This window comes from Saimiri boliviensis, chromosome 9 (genome assembly GCF_048565385.1).
Source record: "Saimiri boliviensis isolate mSaiBol1 chromosome 9, mSaiBol1.pri, whole genome shotgun sequence".
NCBI classification, from domain to species: Eukaryota; Metazoa; Chordata; class Mammalia; order Primates; family Cebidae; genus Saimiri; species Saimiri boliviensis.
Window position 1 is genome coordinate 79588412 of NC_133457.1, and position 24351 is coordinate 79612762.

Here is a 24351-nt window from a genome sequence, read left to right on the forward strand (position 1 = left end):
TTAATACTTTGGTTGGGACCATCATTACAGCTAATTTTTCTTAATGTTCTACAATGAACATATACTCCTCTTACAATCAACTATGAAATTATGGTATTTTAAAGATTTATAATACTTCTGGATCAATTTTTTATTCCTCAAAATTCTAAGAACCTCAATTTTTGCCAAACTATTTTGTTTTAGCTTCTTTTATAGGTCCCCAAGCATAATGACAACATCAAATATGTGGTAGCTCAGGTCTAAGCCTTAGGAGCCATCTGTGATAGTCTTTCTTTCCCTTATGCCACGCATTCAAATTATCATTAAGTCCTGCCAGCTCTATCCCCAAAATATATATCCAATCTTACCACCTCTCATTAACTCCACTAATAACAAATTTTAATTCAAGCTACCACCATCTACTGTCTGAGTAACAGCAGTAGTTGATTGTGTTGTTTGTTTACGGACAGGGTCTTGCTCTGTCACCCAGGCTGGAGTGCAATGGCGTGATGTTGGTTTACCATAGCCTCAACCTCCTGTGGTCAAGTAACCTTCCTGCCTCAGCTTTCTAAGTAGCTAGGATTACAGGTACATGCCACCATGCCTGGTTATTTTTTATTCTTTGGTAGAGACAGGGTCTCTCTGCGTTGCCCAGGGTAGTCTTGAACTCCTGACCTCAAGTGATCCTCTCACCTCAGCCACCTTCCCAAAGCAATGGGATTGTAACTCCTGACCTCAAGTGATCCTCTCACCTCAGCCTCCCAAAGCACTGGGATTATAAGTGTGGGTCACCATACCCAGCCAGCAATAGTTTCTTAATTGGTCTTTGTCCCCATCTGTACATCTTCACATATCAACCACAGGGATAAATCATATCTCACTTCACTACACTATTTAACACCTCCCCACCATCACATACCCAAGGGCTTCCTGGCACCATCAGAAACATACCTTTGACCTAATGGCCCTTTCTGGTATAGTTCTTTCTTGCCTATAATCTATTTCTTACTTATTTCCCGCTTGTTGACTGAATTCTGACCAAAAAAAACCTTTTTTTTTTCGTCCCTGAATAATGTCAAGCTCCTTCTCTTTTACAGGCCTTTCTATTTAGAGAGCTAGCTCTTCCTTGCCATTTAAGTCCTACCTCAAAAGAGGCCTTCCCTAAATTCTAGCTAATGCAGCCCAACTCTTCTAGTACTCCCTATTTTTATTTTATTTATTTATTTATTTTTTGAGACAAGAGTTTCACTCTTGTCACCCAGCCTGGAGTGCAATAGTGCAATCTTGGCTCACCGCAACCTCCGCCTCCTGGGTTCAAGTGATTCTCCTCAGCCTCCCAGAGTAGCCGGCATTGCAGGTGCCCAGCACCATGCCCGAGCAATTTTTGTATTTTTAGTAGAGATGAGCTTTCACCATGTTGGCCAGACTGGTCTCAAACTACTGACCTCAGGCAATCCACCCGCCTTGGCCTTGAAAAGTGCTGCAATTAAAGGTATGAGCCACCTCGCCCAGCCTAAGCACTCCCTATTGATTACCTTATTTTCTTCATACCACTTATCACCAGCTGAAATGATCTTTTTTGTCTCTTCCTCCATATTAGAAGTAATTTCTCTAGTGCTTGGACCAGTTCTTGGCATACAGCTCTCTCTCAAATATTTGCTGAATAAATGATTGTTATTCTAAACATTGAGAGCAATGCAAAACTGTTTAATTCTTTATTAATTACTTAAGGAAAAATTTCGGAGTATTAAATGGTATTTTTACATCAAGAATCAAGTCATCTAAAAAATCAAATTAAAAAGTTGATCATATATAATGATTCCAAGTAAAATATTATTAAAGAAATAATAAAACTATTGAAACACATTCTAATGCAGTCCTCCAGCTCTTTTCATTTGCTCTGCAATTACAGGAGCACACACTGGTGTCATCAGAATATAAAGATGGATACAGGATATAAAGATGAGTAAGAACTTTGAACTATTCTAAAGATAGATCCAGTTGGGTAGAGATAACAGATATAAGCAAGAATCCTACATTGATTAATACTGAACCAGCAGCAAGATCTCCATGCTTTGACAGCCCAGGAAATGAGTGATTCTGCATGCAACGTGATGATTAGAGGGAGGTGCCATGTCAGGCAGGCCTTCCTAGAGCTGGCCCTTGAAGGATAAGCTGCCTTTTGATCACTCAGGCAGAAATCCCTTTTTAATGAGTTAAATAAATGATTCTGGTGTCTTCCACTTGGATAGCAAGTAATGACAGACTATTAACCTAATTAGAAACTAAGGTTGCCACTATTTATTATTTTAGCTAATGATAAATTGATAGGCATTTTACTATGTGCCACTGCCCTTTTTTTTTTTTTTTTTGAGATGGAATCTCGCTCTGTCGCCCAGGCAAGAGTAGAGTGGCACAATCTTGATTCACTGCAACCTCTACCTCCTGGGTTCAAACAATTCTCCTGCCTCGCCCTCTCAAGTAGCTGGGATTACAGGTGCCCACCACCATGCCCGACTACTTTTTCTATTTTCAGTAGAGACGGGGTTTCACTGTGTTGGCCAGGCTCATCCTAAACTCCTGACCTCATGATCTGCCTGCCATGACCTCCCAAAGTGCTGGGATTACAAGCGTGAGCCACCACACACAGCCTTTTTTATTTTAAATCAGGGTTTCGCTCTGTTGCCCAGGCTGAAGTTCAGTGGTGCAGTCTTGGTTCACTGCAGCCTGAAGCTCCCGGGCTCAAGCAATCCTCTCACCTCAGCCTCTTAAGTAGCTGGGATCACAGAAATAACAACCTATGAAGCAATATTTAAATGTTCAAAGGAGTAAACAATCTTCCTTTGATGTGATCCAAAAGCACAAACACAATGACAAATGACCTTCCAGCTGTAGAATGAACTTAAGTTTCTATCTTTCAAGCACTCATCTATGCCTTGCTGCAACAGATGTTCTCAGTCTTTTCACACCTTTAACTAGAAATTGTTAATTTTTAAGCTTTAATTCCATTTTTTTTACCGAAATCAATTGCTTTTAACATCTGCATAGGATGTGAGGGTGATCTGGCTGCAAAATCTGTCACCCCATTGATCACTAGGGTTGATTCAGCTGATCTGGCTGGCTAGGCAGGTGTCCCCTTCCTCCCTCACTGCTCCATGTGTGTCCCTCCTGAAGCTGCATGCTCGGTTGAAGAGGATGACCGTCCCCGACAGAGGAGGTCAAGGGTATACAAGAGCTGTGCTCCCCTGCTAGAAACTCCAAACAAAGCATCTATGTAAAATTGACTCTTCAATTTTAACATAACAAAGCAAAACACAGAGTTGGCAACATGTAAGCATTACAGTATCAGCTACTGGAAGACTAATCTTGCAGCTAAGTATCACTCTGGATTAAAAATCATTCAAATCAATGGGGGTCTTGGTACAGCAATGATGAACATAACAATTTTGTCTAAAGTATTACTAAGATGAAAAAACTTTATGTTTATTTGTCTAAGTCTGCCTCTCCCAATTGTAAAATTTCAAGAAAAATAAGCAGGAGATAATTCAGAAGCACAATTCCAAGTGAAAACTTCTCACTTCTAACATCGATGAGAGGAGACAGGGACAGAAGTAGTTGTGGTTACAATTTAAGTGTTAGGTGTAAATCTTTGGGTATGACTTTCATGAACAATCTAGAAAGAGAAGTTATGCCACAAGGAAAGTAAGCACAAGACACTTTCACGGCTGGGTGCAGTGGCTCATGCCTGTTATCTCAGCACTCTGGAAGGCCAAAGTGGGTAGACTGCTTGAGCCCAGAAGTTCAAGACCAGCCTGGGCAACATGGTGAAACCCCATCTTTAAAAAAAAATACAAAAATTAGCTGGGCGTGGTGGCACATGCCTGTAGTCCCAACTACTCAGGAGGCTGAGGTAAAGGACTGACTCAGGCTGAGGGTGGACAATGTAGTGAGTTGTGTTCATTCACGCCCTTGCACTCCAGCCTGGGTGACAGAATGAGACCCTGCCTCCAAAAAAAAAAATTATTTCACAATATTCTTCTACTTATTTATTATGCTCTATGGTTTACATATGCAGTAAAATGAAGAGACTAGCTCTTGTTACTCAGAGACTAGAGTGTTGTTTGGTGGACAAAAACAAGGTATTTATATTTTAAATTCAGTTTTTAAAGAGCTGCAAGATTTTTTCCAAATTTCAAACACAGTGTGCTTCATCTCAAAGTGTTTAATTACTGAAAGAAAATATAAAGTTACATTAACATGAAAACCCAGAAATTAGACATCTTCCTATATGCTAAGTTAAACACAATTTTGATTTAAACAAATTCTGTTTATGAAAAATAGTCTCTGGGCACGATGGCTCAGGCCTGTAATCACAACACTATGGGAGGCTGAAGTTGGAAGACTGAGCTAAGGAATTTGAGACCAGTCTGGGCAATGTAGTGAAACCTCATTTCTACAAAAAAATTTTTTAAGCTAGGTGGGTGTGGCAGTGCACATCTGTAGTCCCAGCTACGCCGCAGGCTGAGGTGGGAGGATCATTTGAGCCCAGGAGATCAAGGCTGCAGTGAGCTCCAGCCTGAGTGGCTGAAAAAGAGCCTATCTCAAAAAAAAAAAAAAAAAAAAAAAAAGGAAGAAAGAAAGGAGAAAGAAAAGACGTCATGGTTACTTGTTTTGCACATTTATTTTTAAGACTTAATTTTTTAGAGAAGTTTTAGGTACACAGTGTGTGTTTTTACGTTTTGGCTAGAGGAACTGCCAGGAAAGAAAGGAGTAAGTATAAAGTGAAGGATGTTAATCCCCACAGCCCTTGGCAAACAAGGAAAGAACTCTGTCCTAAGTTACTCTACATTCTACCACTATCAGGGGCCTAAAAATGGCAAGTGGCTAGAATTGAGAGAGTACTGAACTTCTGTTAATTAGCTGCTTAAGAGGCTGGAAAGAAATTTATGTGCCAGAAGACAGAAAGATTAGTCCTCAGCATGAGGTTCTGGTATTGATAATCATGTTCTTGTTGTTTTTTGAGATACGGTCTCCCTCTGTGGCCAGGCTGGAGTTCAGTAGTAGTGCAATCATATTCACAAAAGCCTCTAACACCCAAGCATAAGCAATCCTCCCACCTCAGCCTCCTGAGTAGACGGCACTATAGGCATATGCCAGCATGCCCGGCTAATTTTTATTTAATTTGTTTGTACAGACGAGGTCTCACTATATTGCCCAGGCTGATCTCCCAATTCCTGGCTTCAAGCAGCCTCTTGCCTTGGCCTCCCAAAGTGCTGGGATGACAGGTATGGGCCTCTGTGTCTAGCTGATTTTTTTTTTTTTTTTAGCTGCTGTATTGACTTTATGGCTCCACAAATAAGCTAAGGTGAAGATGGTAAGTATTTACAGAATGGTCAGGTTTGCAGGTACAGCATGCGTGTAAAAACCTAAGATGCAATAAACATACGAAAAGAGTCAGCTCACTACTAATCAGAAAAATGCAAAATAAAATGAGAAACCATTCCACAACCATCACACTGGCAAAGCTTTTAAGTCTTTTATTAAGTGGTGAAAGGCAATGGAGAAACGGTGATAAGATACAACCAGCACAAACCAGTAGTAGAGTAGAAAATAGGTATGCATGTCCTCCAATCCAGGGCTTCCACTTCTAGATATACACCACAGAGAGATACATGCTAGGGCTAGAGAAGCAATATATAGTAACATATGACACGGAAATTGCCTATTATAAAAAGTTTAAATGGACAAAAAAAAAAGCAAAAAATTAGGAAATGGCCGAATGTCCACCAACAGAGGAATGGATAAACTTGCAGTCACACAAAAGAATGCAATTCAGCAGTTAAAGAACCAAAACTACAAATAAATCCAAAAGTCATCCTCCCATGCAAAACAAAACAAAACAAAAAAACAAAAAACCCACTAAGTTTAATTCTTTCTCAAAGAGCTGCACATGAGACATAGTATTTACTTAAGTTTTAAAAGCACACCAAGGCAATACATATGATTAAGTAGCTAGAAGTATGGAACTCTCAATGAGAATGAAATATATCAATTTCAGGTGACTATTGTGAACTTTACCTGAGTCCCGTGTTCTTTGAAAGCAGTGATGGTTAATCAACCCCATCGTTTTGTGTTCTGGGAAACAGATACTGCAAAGAACTGGCCTGTTGCATATTTTCAGATGAAGGCAATTAGGAATGCTCTCCTAATTGCAATAGCCTGAAAAAATTTATCTCCTTAACCAGCGAGTATATTATGTCTTTGACAGAGGAATGATTATCTCTGGGGAGGGAAGGGAATGGAATGAAGAAGATAATGTATATTTAGCTGTACAGGTAACTTGAAATATGGCAATAAGATAACCTTTTCTGTACAAAGGGATCTGTTATTCTGTGTATTTTTCTGCTTAAAATGTTTCAAAATGATTTTAAAGCTTGGAGTTGGAAAAGGTGATTTCTCTTGAGTCAATCCTTTACAATCTGTTTTCTCATATGTTAAATAGGCACAAGAACTCGAGAAGCCTATTTCACTGGGTGGTTTTGTTTTTGCTAACCACCACGTATTAGAATACCTGAATACTGGGCCAATTAGCTCACTTTATGAGAACACAGTAAGGGTTAGATTATCGTGCAAACGTTTTAACTCTACTTCAAGGGCAAGACTACACTCTTAATTTCCAAGAAGCTATATAGATATCTACGCTGTAAAGGTGCTCCTTGGTTACAGTCAGAGGAGCTAGGCAAGTTTATGTGTGATGTCTCAATCCACATCCAGTAGAACTACTGAGCAAATATCCCTAGGAACTTGAGGGCTGCTAAACAATCTCTGTTTAAGGAGACTGGCATACCCAGTACACACACACACACACACACACGTTTTGTTTGGGGTCTGTAATTGTGGTTCATGTGCAGGCGGACATTTCTTTTTCTTTTCTTTTTTTTTTTTTTTTGGAGGGTGAAGTAGCACTATACAGTGAGATACCTGAAAACACATAATCTCATCCTGAAGTGCCCAGATGGTTTCAAACCACTTTATTTCAGGTGCTTCTAGAAGACTTGGTGAACACAAGGGATTCCGCTAATTTAGAACAAACCCATGGTAGTTAAGAAACTTGGAAGCAGGCATCTAACCAAAAGAGCTAAAGGAAAGTGCTAGACTCTGGGATAATACCCACAATATTCTCTAATCGCTGGACTGAACAAAGATGTTCCTGCATTCATAAGGCTAAAAACAAAAATAACCTTTAAAAATGGGGGGATCTATATTCTGAACTCTCATTCTTTGCAAGCATCCAAACGAGAGTAACTTGTAAGGTCTTCTTGACTTCCCTAAAGCCAACAATTTTGAAACGTATTTGGAAACTGCTCATCTCTAATTTTTAGTTCTCCCACTCCTCATAAGAACCAGGAAATAACAGACTCTTTCTTTCTAGAATTTACTTAAGCTTTAACTAAAACTAAGCATTTAAGTATTTAACCAAAGGTAAAATATTTGGTCTCTTATCTTCAAACAGAAAAATAAAGTCTGTACTAGTCACTCAATGAAAAAGGATAATGTCAAATCAAGTCTCTAGAGCAGATCCCAGTCAGCTTCAAAGCACTTTCACAGACTGAATGGTCTTAAACTTTCCATAACTCAAAGCCTTTAGATTAGGTCTTTTAGTATACAAGTAGTATATACATTTAAAATATTATTAAAATTTTAATAATTAAATATTAAAAAGACTTAAGATGCTACTTTGTAGCTTAAAGAACCAAAAACTGAACAGTATCAAATCCCTATTATTTAGTCATCCAGAAACTACCGATTTTTTTGTTTTACTCAGGGGGCCACCTGCATGTACACGAAAGTTGCAATAACTTAAGAAAACCAAAACTGTTACACAGCGAAAACAGTAAGCGGGTACCAACTGCTTCCAGACAGACAGATGCAATTACAGCGTAATATTTCTAGCAAAGTCTGGTAAGGCTATGCCTGCAAATCATTGACCAAAAATGGTAACAGTGTGTGCAGAGTACAGAAAATGACAAAATGTTCCTTCCACCTGATAGTTATTGAGACTACGTTTGTTTTCAAATAGCGAATTAAAGTGATAGTTTAAAGGGGGAAATACGTAAATTAAGCAAAATGTACATCATATAGAATATACTAATGAGCACCTGTCTACTTTTTGGTGATTCCAATATTTTAATGGTCTTTTTTAGAGCTCTTAAATTTGCTTTTATCAGCATCCCAGCATCATGACCACACGTTGCGCACCAAGTTCTCGCACAGTTCAACTGTCTACAGGTCAGGAAAAAAATACTCTAACCATACACGGACAAATCGGGCAGGGAAGGGTTAAAAGAGACACTGCCAAGCTTGACAAGCACAACGAGAGTGCTGCTGGAAGCTGACTGCCAGACGAAAAGAAAAAACAAACAAACAAAGCGGCTGCAAGGCCACCCCGTTCCAAATCGTGCCAGGATCATGCGTCCTGGCGACCATTCCGTGCTCTAGGACTGTTCCATCAAGGCTTTACCTTCCTTACTGAGATAGACAGACCTCCCGGGCCGGAACGCGCACAAGTCACCCAGGGCCTCAGCGCCAGCCCTGGGGAAACCCACGCCGACACGGACGGTCACCGGATTCCGACGCCGACCCTCCCCGGGCCTCGGTCTGCAGACCCCCGATGGACTCACAGGGCGGGTGGGGGCGCTCGACCCCAGCCAGCTGCAGCAAGGCCAAGGCTGGAGGCACCGCAGAGGCCACACTCCGGGGCGGCGGCCTCGCCCCAGCTGGCAGCTGCGCAGCGGCCGGGGAACTGTCCCGGGGTGCGGGGCCCCGGCCAAGACGGCGGGCGACGGAGGCCCGGAGAACCCCAGTAGCCCGGAGTCTACAGCCTGGTCGGGTCCCTCCCCGGACTGGGGCGCGGCTCATTCCCTTAGCCGCGACTTCGCGGCGCCCCAGACACCCGCCGCTCTAGGCCGCCTCGGCCCACGCCTCTGCCTCCCTCCCACTCACCATCTTCGCCGCGGCGGTCGCAGGGACTCGGGAGAGGGAGCCGGCAGGCAGCGAGTCTACGGAGCGTCCTCACGGATGCGGCACGGAGAGACCCACCGCGTAGCTGACGCGGCGGCGCGAACCTACTCCGGGGAGGGCGCGCCTCGGGACTGAACGCGACTGCGCACGTCACGCACCGCCCGTCGTTGCTACGCGACCAGCCAGTCCGGCAACGCCCCTCCCGGCGGCTGTCCAGACTCCCGGAGGGAGGGGAGCTTCCTTCACCTGCTCCAGGCTGTTGGGGCACCCTCCTTCACCAGAAAGTGTTTAGGGGTGGAGGTGCGTTCTCCCCAGTCTGCGGGGGTCTAGAAGGCGGACTGGGCTGGCGCCTGCTGGCGACGAACGAGCACAGGATGACGGGGGAGGGGCGGCCTTTCTTCGCCTCCTTGGGCGGGGACACCTGACGCCCCGCCCACTGTGCGGCAGCGGACTGCACGGGGAGGCGGCCACCTTGCCAGGTGTGCCAGCCGCTGGGGTGAGGGTGGGGCTGGGGAAGGGAAGGGGAGGAGAGAGAGGCGGGAGAGGGGGGACAGAATGGGGGAGGGAGGGGGACGTGAGGGAAGGGGAGGGGCGAGGGGCACGTAGCGGCGGGAGGAGAGAAGGAGAGGGGACAGTGGGCAAAGGAAGGAGATGTGGCGAGAGGAGAGGATAGGGGCGAGGGGCAGATGGTGGGAGGAGGGGGTGGGAAGGGGAGAGGTGAGGGAGGAGACTGGGGGGATCGGGGAATTGGGGGCAGGAAGGGGGAGTGGCTAGGGGATGGGGGGTGGGGAGGAGGGAGAGGGACGCAGAGTGGTGAGAGGAGGGGGATGTTGGGGATGGGGAGGGCAGGGCCCTAGGAGGGGCCCTCGCGGGGGGAGGTCCCGCGGGAGGGTAGTCGCGGGCCGCGGCGGCGGGACGCCTCCCGCATTTTTTACCTACTTTGGTGCGATTCCCGCCGCCCTGCCCTGATTGGCCCAGCCTTGTTCGTCCGGCCCTCGCGTGAGGGGGAAAAAAATCTGCACATTTTTCCTCCTTCCCGAGGCGACCGTGGCGGTGCAGAGTGCTCTGTGAGTCACCGCTAATTTCAGGTCTGGAAAAACAAGGAGGATTTATTTATCTTTGGGAACTGCCGGGGAAGGAGGCCGGCGGCGCGCAGGGGTGTGGCTGGGAAAGGCCGCGCTGTCCCGGGACGGTGGCGCCAGCCCCGCCGCTCGGTTCTCCGGGCTTTTAATTTGGGATGTGTTTTTCTAATGGGTGGTTGCGTCGGAAACGCGGTTTTCAGAGGCCCAGAGGAATCCCAGCGTTTTTGCTGCGGGTGTTTTTGTGGGAAATAAAGGGAATAGAAAGAATCTGATGAATTAATTTAGGTTACAGAGAACATCATGGCCTCGACCAAAATTTTTATTTTCCAAATACGAGGCTTTTGGACAAGATGGTCACTACTTTTTTGGGGGGGAGGCGGTACTATATAAAATAGAGGTTTTATGTGGCTTTTGTTCCGCCGCACTCAACATAGAAACCTATTTCTCATTACCCTCGTTCTTTTTTAAAAAAAGACAGCAAGTCGTGCAGTTTTAAGCCCTTACCACCTGCTACTTGATTTTTTGGCGGGCTGGAGCAGTGGTTCTTAACTTTAGTATGTATCAGAATCATCTGGAAAAGTTCAAAGCTAAATTTGTGTGCCCCATCCCCAGGGTTCCCTCACTGCTTCTAAGATGTTGCCTGAGAATGTGCATTCCTAACAACTAGGTGATGCTCATGATGCCAGTCCGAGACCACACTCCTGGGCTGAGAAGGAACCCCACTGTATCCTACTGCCTCGGGAACCTTCTGCTTTTCTGTCTGCCTAGACCTCTGTGACCCCTCCACTTCTTAGTATTCAGACTTCCTTACTAGTCCAAAAGTGAATGGTGCTTATTTAAGGCTACATGCCTGCCTGCCCCAGCCTCTCTCTCCTGCATTTTGTCCTCCACTGTGCCACCAGAGTTATGGCCAAACATAAGACTGGTCTTGTTACATTTTTGCTTAATATTTTCTGTAGCTTCCTCCGTAATCCTCAGTGGGTCAGTCTGGCCCTTCTGCTGCTGGCCTTAGCCTACTTTTTCTGCCATATCTCTCGTATCTTCCTAAGTGCCCACTGCCCCTCCCAGACGATACTTCTCATTCCAGAACACCTCTTACTAGTTCTAACTACCTTGATCATGGCCTGTTTTATTTTTTCAGCCTACCAGTGGTAGGAATGTCCTACCACTCCTCCCATCTGAAGACTTCTCTTACTGCTTCCCAAGAATCAATAGTAGTTCCTCCTTTTTTTCTTTTCTTTTTTTTTTTTTTACTTCCTGCCCCCCACCCCTTCCAACTCCTTCACTCCAGTGGTTCTATAATCCCAGAATTCATCACTTCTCAAATCTTAATAAAGATCCAAATCACCTGGGATCCTTGTTAAAATGAAGATTGAGGAGTTGAGTCTTGGATGGCCCCAGTAGATGCAGATGCTATACTTCTGAGTTTGGATGTTTTATGGTTTTTCCCTACAATTACTGTAGCTCTGTACTTATTTTTTTTGTTTGCCGATACTACCAGATTATGCTGGGAGTTCCTTGAGGTCATGGGATATTTACGATGCATGTGTGTGAACTGGCATAGCCCCGATACATAGTGTTTAATAAATACTCAGTAAGTGAACCAGTATCTGAAGGTGTTTTAAAATTTATCAGACTTTGATATCAGTTTATCACAACCTAAATGAACCCCCATATTTTTAGGTCCTACTGAACTTCAGCCTCTGCATTTAACACCCAGGGTTTTTTTCCCTAGACATTGACTTCCTCCTCTCCACACAGAGGGAAAAAGTTTTCATACAATGCTGTAGACTAATAAAGATTTATACCCTCCCAAAGTTGAAAGGTAATCCCCAATGTGATGGTAGTTGAAGTAGGGGCCTTTGGACGGTGATTAGGTCATGAGGGCACAGCCCCCTTTAATAGAATTAGTGGCCTTAGGAGAAGTCCTAGACTGCTACTTGTCCCTTCCACCATTGTGAGAACACAGCAAAAAGGTGCCATCTATGAACCAGGAAGTGGGCTCTCAACAGACACTGAATCTGCTGGTGACTTGGTCTTAGACTTCACAGCCTCCAGAACTATGAGAAGTAAATTTCTATTGTTTGTAAGCCACCCAGTTTATGATGCTCTAGTATAGCAGCCTGAACAGACACATAAGGTGTCTCCTCAAATAGAGATTGTGTATTAATAGATAGTCTAGGAAAATTAATAGATAGGCTATGATGTTCTAATATAGCAGCCTGAACAGACACATAAGGTCTCTCCTCAAATGAGATTGTGTATTAATAGGTAAGCTAGGAAAAGCTCCTTTGCTAGGAGACACTGTCAGTATACAGCATAGAAAAAAATTTTAGTTTCTCTCCTGCCTCCCCACAAATTCACCTGTTTCCTATCTCCTAACCCTATTTATGTCAGTCTTTTATTTTATTTTTTTTTAAGGTGGAGTCTTGCACTGTTGCCCAGGCTGAAGTGCAGTAGCACTGTCTCAGCTCACTGCAACCTCCACTTGCCGGGATCAAGCAATTCTCCTGCCTCAACCTCTCGAGTAGCTGGGATTACAGGCATGCCACCATGCCCAGCTAATTTTCGTACTTTTAGTTGAGATGGGGTTTTACCATGTTGGCCAGGCTGATCTTAAACTCCTAACCTCAAGTGATCCACCCACCTCAGCCTCCCATAGTGCTGGGATTACAGGTGTGAGCCACCACAACTGTCTGTCTGTAGTCTTTTTTAAAAATAATTTAATCCTCTAAGACACGATGTAGTTTTATTATAAAAGAGTCTAATAATACAATAAAGGAAAAACCCCTTGAGCACCTACTCTCCTTTCGCATAATCCCAGTCCTCTCCTCAGAGGTAACCACCGGTGTCAATTTAGACTAACGGAAATACACCTTGGCCATGTGTTTTGTGTTTTGTTTTGTTTTTTTTTTTGTTTTGTTTTGTTTTTTGAGACGGAGTTTCGCTCTTGTTACCCAGGCTGGAGTGCAATGGCACGATCTCGGCTCACCGCAACCTCGGCCTCCTGGGTTCAGGCAATTCTCCTGCCTCAGCCTCCTGAGTAGCTGGGATTACAGGCACGCGCCACCACGCCCAGCTAATTTTTTTTTGTATTTTTAGTAGAGACGGGGTTTCACCATGTTGACGAGGATGGTCTCGATCTCTCGACCTCGTGATCCACCCGCCTCGGCCTCCCAAAGTGCTGGGATTACAGGCTTGAGCCACCACGCCCGGCTTGTTTTTTTGTTTTTTTTTTTTTTTTTTTTTTTTTTTTTTTAAGCCAGTGTCTCACTCTGTCACCCAGGCTGAAGTGCAGCTGTGCAAACACCTGGGCTCAAGCAATCCTCCAATCTCAACCTCTTGAGTAGCTGGGACCACAAGCTCACACCTCCACCATGCCCGGCTAGCTTTGTTGTGCATAGATTGTCTTCCTAAGGTTACCTCATAGTCCAGGATGACTGTTAGAGCACCAGCTATTACTTCCACATTTTAGGCAGTAAAAAGGAGGAAAAAAAAAGATTTAAAAGGGCATCCTCTTTGTTTTGAGACAGAGTCTCACTGTCACCCTGTCTGGAGTGCAGTGGCGTGATCATGGCTAACTTCTGCCTCAGCCTCCCAGGCTCAAGCAATCTTCCCACCTCAGCCTATCAAGTAGCTAGGACCACAGGTGCACACCACTGACCTAGCTAACTTTTAAATATTTTTATTTAAACAAGAGGGTTTAGATAAAAATATGTGTGTCCAAACAAGATCTCCCTATGTTGCCCAGCATAAGCATCTCCTTTTTTATGGATCCCAGAAACTGGCTGGAGGGTGACTCACACCTGAAATCCCAGCCCTTTGGGAGGCTGAGGCAGGTAGATCACCTGAGGCCGGAAGTTCGAGACCAGCCTGTCCAACATGGTGAAATCCTGTCTCTACTAAAAATACAAAAATTAACCAGGTGTGGTGGCGTGTGCCTGTAGTCCTAGCTACTCAGGAGGCTGAGGCAGGAGAATTGCTTGACCTGGGAGGCAACAGAGTAAGGCTCTGTCTCAAAAAAAAAAAAAAAGTTCCAGAAACTTATACCACAGAAGCTTTTATATCATATTTCTAGACCACACACTCTGTACTGTATAGGATTTCTCCTTTTATCTCATTGACCAGAATTTAGTCATATGGCTGCAAGAGAAGCTGGAAAACATGGTCCGTTCTCTGACTGGCAGTGTGCTTAGCTAAAACATTGCTGTTCTTTTACTAAGGAAGAAGGGGAGAATGGATATTGGGAGATAACCAGTAATGACTGCCACAGGTAGATATTATCACTGGCCTCATCCCACAGATGGGGTAAGGTGAAGAGACACTCCTTGGGAGCCCAGAGGAGTACAAGATCTGATCCCAAGCCCTTTACCATCAGGCCACATGACACAGCACTTGTGAGTGTGGCCGAACAAGAGAAATTCGGTATGTCTTGTTGTTTGCTTAATACCACAGAGGAGGTTAATTGGCAAAGTGAAACAAATAGAAGCTGTAGAAAATACATTCTGAACATTCCTTACTGCCCATAGCCTGGTGCTGAAGGGCCCTGGCATCTATTTTAGGAAAAGGCTAAATATATTTAAGTATATTCATGGGAAGATTACGGTACCACATGGTAACATTATTGATTTCTCTGTTAGTCCTTATGGTAGAGCAAAAGTCATATAGCACTATTTTATAACATCAAAGATCAATTATGTATGTTTTTCAGATAATAGCATGCTTATTGAGTTAAAACCCATGAGATAATGGAGTAGAAAGTGGTATGATTATCTTGATCAATGGTTCTTAGCCTTTCTTGGGCCATATATTGCCTTTGGGATTCTTATAAAAAGTATAAACTCGCCAGGTGGGGTGGCTCACGCCTGTGATCCCAACACTTTGGGAGGCTGAGGTGGGCAGATCACGAGGTCAGGAGTTCTAGACCAGTCTGGCCAACATGGTGAAATCCCGTCTTTGCTAAAAATACAAAAAATTAGCCAGGTGTGGTGGTGTTGCCTGTAATACCAGCTACTCGGGAGGCTAAGGTAGGAGAATCATTTGAACTCGAGAGGTGGAGGTTGCAGTGAGCTGAGATCGTGCCAATGCACTCCAGCACAGGTAACAGTGTGAGACTCCCATCCCAAGAAAAAAAGTATAAACCCTCTCTCTAGAAAGATGGACATTTGTTCCTACTCACAAATCTTGGTCTTTAAACTCAGGGAGCTCATGGACTGCCCTGAAGCCCATCTAATAAATGAAACATTTCAGGGAAGTTTTTGGGAAACGTTCTAAGAAGCAAATCCAGGGCGAGGATAAATGAACAGTCCCACAGTTCCTTGCATACACATATATGCACACCAAGGTCGAGTGGGCATCACACTGCTCATCAGTTAGCGTGGAACCTTCCAGACCTTTATAATATAGGGCATTTAAAAAAATACAAATGGTCTCTTCATTCAGCACTATGTCTCTGGGTTGTCTTCCATTTTTCATAAACATGATACATTCTTTTTACACTTCTGATCTGCTTGTTGTTGTACTTTGAGAGAAAGAAAAATGAGCCACCAAAGATTCAGAAAGGGGCAAACAAGGAAATCAAGTATTTTTTTAAGGATGGATGGAATGAGTTAAGACTCTTTGGCACGTATGCAGGATTGAGTGTAATCACAAGTCATAAAATCATGATTGATAGGAATGAAGAGACTAGAAATTTCACAGCAAACTTTAACATATAAAAACAAGAGAGCTTTTCTAAAAGCTCAGAATAAGTCACTTTCGAAAAAAAAAATGAAAGGACTGGTTCACATGGTGGTTAAGAATGGGAGGAAAGTGACAGAGGAGGAAAAAACATGTCACAGACAGCAATGGGCTGGTGGTAGCAAGCTCTCTGCTTGGGACTTATTTTTCCCCAGCCCATCCCATTATTCTCTGTAGACTTCTGCCTCACCCACTGCTACTGCAGGGCATGACAAACTCAGAAACAGCAAAGTGCCCACCCCAGAGGCTGCTAGGTAACGTCAGGGCAGTGCTGAAGCCCTGCTGGGATATGGACGTGATACCAATGCATGCTAGTGGGCTACTGAGGCCCTCCTCTCCCTCTGAGAACTAAGTAATTATAACCTGGAACAGAGGAATGGGGCAAGTCGGGAATCGGAAGTTATCCACAAGGGACAGGGCCTCCTGGATGAGGTATGAGGTTAAGCCCAGATTATAATATTGGTAGTTCCCCAGCCTGGTCCACCCTCACTTGTCTCGCCAAACTCTCCAGGAACAGAACCAGTTCTCACCCCTCCCTGAGGCATTGTGCACAAGCCCAGGGAGATGAAAATCCTCGGGACAGGTATGAGTCTACCAGTGAGGATAATGAGACTAAGAGGAATCCAAGCACTGTGAAGGAAGGGCAGCAAGCTGAATAAACTCACAGAAAAAAACTCACAAGAGATTAAAATAAGCACAGCAAATATTCTCAGAGAGTTAAGAAAAGATATTAGGAAGCCAGTAGCAGGAACAAGCAGCTATGGAAAAATTGGAGACATTAGGAATATAAAATATTGTAGAACTGAGCCGAGCGTGGTGGCTCACACCTATTATCCTAACACTTTGGGAGGCTAAGGCAGGTGGATCGCTTGAGGCCAGGAGTTCAAAACCAGCCTGGCCAACATGGCAAAAACCCATCTCTGCTAAAAGATACAAAAATTAGCCAGGAGTGGTGGTGCATGCCTGTGATCCCAGCTATTCTGGAAGCCAAAGCACAGGAATCACTTGAACCCAGGAAGCAGAGGTTGCAGTGAGCTGAGATCGCACCACTGCACTCCAGCCTGGGTGACAGAACAAGACCCTGTCTTAAATACAAAAAAAAAAAAAAAGAAAGAAAGAAAAATAAATATTATTGTAGAACTAAAGGAATCAGTGGCTGGGCTGGGAAACAGACTGGATATATGCAAAAATCAAGCATACGAATCGAAAGATTAGGTCAAGAAATTAACTGAGAAGGCTTGATCAAGAGGGGATGAAGAGATTCAAAGAATGAGAGAAAAGTTTGAGGCAGAAAGGATGGAAGGAAAAAAGCCAATATCATATAAAGCAGCAGTCCTCAACCTTTCTGGCACCAGGGGCCAGTTTGGTGGAAGATAATTTTTCCATGGACAGTATGGGGGCGGGGGTTGATGGTTTCAGGATGAAACTGTAGTTAGATTCTCATAAGGAGCACACAACCTAGATCCCTTGCATGTACAGTTCACGATAGGGTTCGTGCTCCTATGAGACTCTAATGCCACTGCTGATCTGACAGGAGGTGGAGCTCAGGTAGTAAGGCTCCCTCATCCACCGCTCACCTCCTATTGTGTGGCCCAGTTCTTAACAGGCCACGGACCACTGCCCAGGGGTTGAGGACCCCTGAATAAAGGAATTCCAGGATGGTGAAATTAGTAAAACAAGATAAAGAAATATTTTTAGAAATAATAACTGCAACTTTGATTCTGCTGCTTTTAAAAAATGATTGAATTCACTGTTTTCAACATTTATTTTGTGCCCACAATGTGCCTACTCTGTTCAGAGCTGTGAATAAGACAGACGAGATTCCTAATGCCCTGGAGTTTAAATTCTAGCCTACCACAGGCCAACAAACAACAAAAAAGGTTGTGAATGGTAGGTGCGTTGTTGACAATAAAACTGGGTGATATGACTGAGAGTAGAGTGGGCACTATTTAAATTAGTGCTCAGAGAAATCTCCTCTGAATAGGTGGGATTTAAGCAGAGACTTAAATGGCAAGAAGGACCCATCCATGTGAAAATCTGGAGGAAGAGCATCCCAGGTGGAATGAGTGAGCATGGCTTGTTAAAAGAACAGAAGGAAGACTGTGGCTGGGGCCTCCACAGCCAAGGTAGGTGGACCCAGATGAGGCTGAGAAAGAATCCCCACCTCTGGTCATGTAGGGCCATGTAGATATGGTGAGAGATAAAAGTAGGTTAATGAAAAAACTGAATTAGAGCTGGGCACAGTGGCTCATGCCTGTAATTCCAGCTCTTAGGGAGGCAGAGGCAGGAGGATAGCTTGAGCCCAGGAGTTCAAGACTTGCCTGGGCAATATACCGAGACTAAAAGGGAAGGAAAAAAAACTGAATTATAGCGTCAGTATTAAGCAATGGATTTATAGTTATATTATTTTCTATTATATTTGGTTGAATAATTTTATGTTAACACTCTTTGACCTATAAAAATCAGAATTTCTATGGCTCAATCTCTTTTTTTTTTTGAGGTGAAGTTTCATTCTTGTTGCTCATGCTGGAGTGCAGTGATGTGATCTTGGCTCACTGCAACCTTCACCTCCTGGGTTTAAGCAATTCTCCTGCCTCAGCCTCCCGAGTAGCTGGGATTATAGGCATGCGCCACCACACCTGGCTAATTTTGTGTTTTTGGTAGAGATGGGTTTTCTCCATGTTGGTCAAGCTGGTCTTGAGCTTCCGACCTCAGGTGATCCACCAGCCTCAGTCTCCCTAAGGGCTGGGATTACGGGCGTGAGCCACCGTGCCTGTTCAAACTAATACTTGCTATATATGGTTCAAACTAATACTTGCTAACCAAGCAGGAGTCGGAGCAACCTGACCGTTTTATTTTTATTTTTTGAGACAGAGTCTTGCTCTGTCTCCCAGATAGTGATGTGATCTCACTGCAACCTCCATCTCCAGGGTTCTAGTGGGGGTTACAGGGACATGTCACCACACCCAGCTAATTTTTGTATTTTTAGTAGAGCTGGGTTTTCACCATGTTGGTCAGGCTGGTCTCGAACTCCTGACCTTGTGATCTGCCTGCCTGAGCCTCCCAAAGTTCTGGGATTACATGTGTAAGCCACCATGCCCGGCTGTAACATGACCTTTTTAAAGGATTGCTTTCATCACATCCCATTATTCATTACGATCTCCAGAATTTCTTGTATGAAAGAGAGGAGCTAAGTGTTAAAAAGTTTGCATTTGGTGTTAAAACAAGCATCTTGTTTATATTCACAATGGGAAGCCACTGTCAAATCTAACTGAACATTTTTTCATTTAGATTTGATGGATGTTTTCTGAGGTCCTACTGTGTACCAGCTGTGGCCGTGGCCGTGTTAGCTACCAGGAATACAAAGATGAATAAGGAGGTCATAGGTGAAAACAGAAACGCCAAGATAAACTTGGCCCAGGTTCTCTTGGGAATTATCAGGATCTTACCTGGTGCAGCAAATCACACCAGGGAGATGTTACTGGATCTTTGATGAGTGGAGCATCCACAGAGGAAGGAAATGGGTGAGTGTTAATGGCATCATTCCTCACTTATGTTGGCAAATATGAATATGGAAGAGATGGCTGGCGGGTTTATTCAAAGTTGAATGTTTGGAAGAAGAGAATGCCCCATGTTCTTACCAAAAAAAATTAGACCCCGTGGACCAAGATACATAAGATAGATGTAGATATGTAATGGGTTTCCTTTTAGTTTTTTTTATTTCCTTTGGGGTCTGCTCTGGCTTACTTCCTAGTTTTCCTGTCTTTTGTGGGGTGGGAGGAGGGATGTCAAATGATGGTTCAGCCAGAGAAACCCAGCTCTTCCTGCTGAGGGAACTCTGAGTTGTATTCAAGGATAATACCAGAAACATATAGCCAAAGGCCAATGGCCATGATTTGAAATTTGAGTGCCTTTTAGTGTAACTGTTCTGCTCCGGTATTTCCATTACCAGTCCTTCAATGAAGTATTTGACTCTAGATCAGTGGTCCCCAACCTCTTTGGCATCAGGAACTGGTTTTGTGGAAGACAGTTTTTCCACGGATGGGGCAGGAGGGGGATGATGGTGGGGGGATGATGGTTTCAGGATGAAACTGTTCCATCTCGGATTATCGGGCATTAGTTAGATTTTCACAAGGAGTGTGCAACCTAGATTTGTTACATGCACAGTTCACAATAGGGTTCTCACTCCTACGAGGACCTAACACTGCCGCTGATCTGACAGGAGGTGGAGCTCAGGTGGTAATGCTCACTCACCACATTCCTAAATGTGGTGGACCCCAGCTGAGATGACACAAATTCTAGTCTTGCCTAGCCCTACTGTTGACTAGCCATGTGACCTCTGCAAGGTGTACTCTTCTGGGACTCCTTATTCCCCGTCTGTAGACTCAAGGTATTCACTAATTTGACCCCTTTAACTCTAAAAGGTGATGTTTGCACTCCGCAGAAGAGATAATTAAGTGCCTGTCACAATCGTAGCAATTTATGAAGTATCCTGTTCTAGTAATGCTAAGGCAGGCTCTTAAATTTTGATTTATAAACTCTAGGCCTTGGGCTCTAGACAAAACAGGGCTCTAGAGGGCTTTTTTTTTTTTTTTAATGCCAAAAGCAATAAATTGCTGTAGTTTTCTAGATTGTAGACTTACTGTGGTTTTCCTAACTATCCATGTCTGGGGAAAGGGAGCTGATCGGTACAAAAGGAGCAGACAGCATTAGCTTCATCATCCTTACCTGTAAATGAGGCAAACACATCACATCTTGTAATTGGTCCTGCTTTTTTTTTTCTTTTCTTTTCTTTCTGGAAGAGGGAGTGGAGGTGAGTGGTCAGTAAATTCAGGCCCAGTCATTAAGAGGTGGTCCCCTAGTAAAATTTTCCACGCTGGAGGTGGAAGGAATTGCTTGCTCATTTTTGTTCTCTATCCTGTGGAAAGCCTTCCCTCCCACCCCTTGAGCCAGTGAGTCACTTCCTCTCTGCAAACCTCTAAAGCCTCCTTTCTTTCTCAGCCCAGACCTGGCCCTCTGGAGAGCGTTTTGGACTCCTGGGTGAGCAGGGCACCTCAGGCAGCAGGCGGCACACCTTGGATATGAGCTGAATGGATTGTGAAATTTCAGAGAAGGAGCCTCCACTCAGGAGAAAGTATGTAAGTGCTCTGATAAATGCCAAGTGTTGGATTCTAGGTTCAGCATTTTTTTTCTTTCTGCTTTAAACAACCCGAGGAAAGAAACGCCCATAGAAGGTACAGCAAGCGGGATGCAGGTTTGTTTTATGACTCATGGAAATTTCTAAAATGATAAATATTGGCTCAGCAGTAGTCTGACATAAGACACACTCAACTAAAGCACCATGGTTACAAGAAACAAGAAGAGCATATTCAGTAAATAAAGCATGACTCCACTTCCAAGCTGTCAGAGAAAAAAAGCGTGGAACGCAAGGCCTGGATTCTTGAGTTTTCCTTCCTGAACGGCTGAAGTTCCGTTGGTTTTTCCCAAGGCCAGAAACTGCCCTGAGACCACTGCAGTGCCTTCGCAGCCAGGAAGCCATTTCAAACGGTTCGGATGATGCTTTATTCAGTCCAGAGTCTTTTTGGCTAATATAATGAAAAAATTTTACCCATTATAAAAATTAATGAGATTGAGGCGGGGCATGGTGGCTCACACCTGGAATCCCAGCACTTTGGGAGGCTGAGGAAGATGGATCACCTGAGGTCGGGAGTTTGAGACCAGCCTGACCAACATGGAGACACCCCGTCTCTACTAGAAATACAAATTTAGCCTGTTGTGGTGGCGCATGCTTGTAATCCCAGATACTTGGGAGGCTGAGGCAGGAGAATCACTTGAACCTGGGAGGCGGAGGTTGTGATGAGCTGAGATCGTGCCATTGCTCTGCAGCCTGGGCAACAAGAGTGAAACTCCATCTCAAAAAAAAAAATAATAATAATAATAATTAATGAGGTTGAAAAGACAAGTGTTTTTTCCTCAAAATACAAAACAAGGAAAAGAAATATTTTTCTTGCTGAGCAAAAATCGCCCTATCTCTGTATGTATAAGCTGCTAGGCATCTTGGAGAGATATAAGGAATCAGGAATATCAACTTTTCAGAGAAAATTTAGAGAATGTGAGCCACAAATAATGGCTGGAGTCCTTCTGAGTCGAGATTTTACATCTTATGAAACAAAGTCAGCATTACTTTAACTTCTCATCAGCTGATTTTATTTTCTAAAGAAAAATAATAGACTAAAATTCATACCCAATGAAAAGGCCATTGTATCCACTTAATGAAAGCTGGGAGTGAGCAGCTGGGCTCTGCCTTTCAGCTGGGTTTTCCTGCATAACAGGTTTATTAACAGAGCAGCGTGACTCATGAGCAGTGTTCTTCAGAATCACCCCCCAACTATACAGCCTGGAACCACGATAAACACATGATGAGGAGGATTGATCACAAAATAAACTGTGGAAAGATTCAGGCTACAATTCCATGCTTCAAATAAAAAAACAAATGAGATTGTTAATATGCATGAAGCTCCAGGCAAGAGACTTGGAAGAAGGCACCAAATCTGAAAAGGTGATTCAGAAAGTCTGCTGGGTCACGCCAGCCACCCTCCTACAACCACTCGTGGACATACGGACTTCCCTTGAGCCAGGAGGGCCCGGGACTGAGTCATTGGAATATGTTGTAGGGGACATAGGAGAGCAGAGAAAGCTAAAGCCATTCTGTAAGCTCCTGCAGAGAAGCCCTCTTGAGGTGGTGGAGAGATGAGTTGCCCTGCACGGTCTGCAACACCAGTGCAGGTGGGAAAGGATATGGAATGAGGCAATCCATCCGAAGGCCTTTTGACCCAGCTGCTGGGAAACATCTGTCAAATTTCTCCAAAGAGAGACTTCAAGGGCCAGATTATTCAGAGAGATTGACATGGGACCTGGTGGGAATACTGCAGAAATGGACTTCTCCTTTGCATGGCCTGGCTCTCTGTATTTGCCCTCCCTTTGCTTTTCCACTCATCTTATACAGTGTTGCAACAGGAGAGAGCTCTCCCCGCCGGCCAGGCAGCGGCCGGAGTGTCTCTGCAGGTAGCCAAGGTGACGCTGGCAGCCAGGGAGGCAGCAGTTGGGATAGCTCTGGCAAGAACATCTCACTGGCTGCCCAGGGAGAGGGCCTGGGCCCTGGGCCAGGACATTGATAGGCCTGGATCATTCTGCTGATTGAGCCAAACAGCATTAAAAATAATTGCAGAATGGAAATGACTTTGGTGCATTTTTTCAGGCAATTAAAAAAAATACAGATATATCAGGGGAAAAAGTGCTGAAAATGTCTAAGAAGAAAATTAAATTTCCCTATTAATTTTCCCATCACGTGTTTATATAATAATAAAGAGGTCATTTAAAATTTTTTTAATTATATAAATTATCTGGGAATATCTTCTTATTAAAAAAATCTCTGCACAGAAAAATGTCACCTTTACTCCCGGGCAATTCTTTTCCGCTCACCAAATTTAAGCTCTATTATTGGTTTAAAATGTACAGACCAACATTTGTCCTTGTGGCTTTGCATAGTTAAACACACATGATAGATAGGTATTAATAGGTATAGTTTTGTGTTCATGTGTTTTTTTATTATTATTAATTTTTTTCCTTTTAGAGACAGGATCTCACTCTGTCACCCAAGCTGGAATGCAGAGGTGTTATCGTAACTCACTGCATCCTCAAACTCCTGGGCATAAGAGATTCTCCCACCTCAACCTCCCAAGTAACTGGGACTACAGGCACACACCACCATGCCCAGCTAACTTTTGTATTTTTTTTGTATATTTCTTGCTATGTTGCCCAAGCTGGTCTCAAACTCCTCTTGTCTCAACCTCCCAGAGTGCTAGGATTACAGGCATCCCCCACTGCACCCAGCTGGTTATTGCATTTTAGATTTTGCTTAAGAAAGCCTCTCTGCCACCAAGATTTCATTTGGAATTAGTTCTATATATTGTGAGATATCTAACTTTATTTTTTCTCAAATATATATCCATTTTCCCCAAAACTTTTTGTCTAACTAGACTATTCTTTCCTATTGGTATAAAATGCCATTTTTATCATATATTCCATTCCCATGTAGAAGTGGACCCACATGGTTCTATTGCTTGCTCTATTCTTTCCACTGATTTCTTCATTCTTATACAAATATCACCTTTTTCATTACTTGGCTTTATTGTATATATATATATATATATATATATATATATATATATATATATTTTTTTTTTTGAGACGGAGTTTCGCTCTTGTTACCCAGGCTGGAGTGCAATGGTGTGATCTCGGCTCACCGCAACCTCTGCCTCCTGGGTTCAGGCAATTCTCCTGCCTCAGCCTCCTGAGTAGCTGGGATTACAGGCACGCGCCACCATGCCCAGCTAATTTTTTGTATTTTTTTTTTTAGTAGAGACGAGGTTTCACCATGTTGACCAGGATGGTCTCGATCTCTCGACCTCGTGATCCACCCGCCTCAGCCTCCCAAAGTGCTAGGATTACAGGCTTGAGCCACCGCGCC

At 43.8% G+C, this 24351-nt stretch overlaps 1 protein-coding gene and 1 long non-coding RNA gene across 3 annotated transcripts in view; one reads left to right on the plus strand and one right to left on the minus strand.

Annotated features, from left to right (window-relative positions):
• Nucleotides 1-9405, minus strand: part of DSTN (destrin, actin depolymerizing factor) — a 36471-nt gene extending 27066 nt beyond the window's left edge. The window contains exon 1 of one of the 2 annotated variants that reach the window (XM_074406205.1): nucleotides 8983-9405. Coding sequence is in view for 1 of the 2 variants with exons in the window: in XM_039479548.2 (XP_039335482.1) it covers nucleotides 8983-8985 (3 nt within the window). In the remaining variant the exon portion in view is untranslated. The remainder of the gene's footprint in view (nucleotides 1-8982) is intronic. The other variant, XM_039479548.2, reaches the window with a different exon arrangement.
• Nucleotides 9406-9912: 507 nt separating this feature from the next.
• On the plus strand, nucleotides 9913-23999 carry LOC141585672 (uncharacterized). The gene is made up of 4 exons (XR_012519288.1): nucleotides 9913-10088; nucleotides 17806-17947; nucleotides 19113-19345; nucleotides 20823-23999. It is a non-coding gene; the product is annotated as an uncharacterized LOC141585672 (long non-coding RNA).
• Nucleotides 24000-24351: the final 352 nt, after the last annotated feature.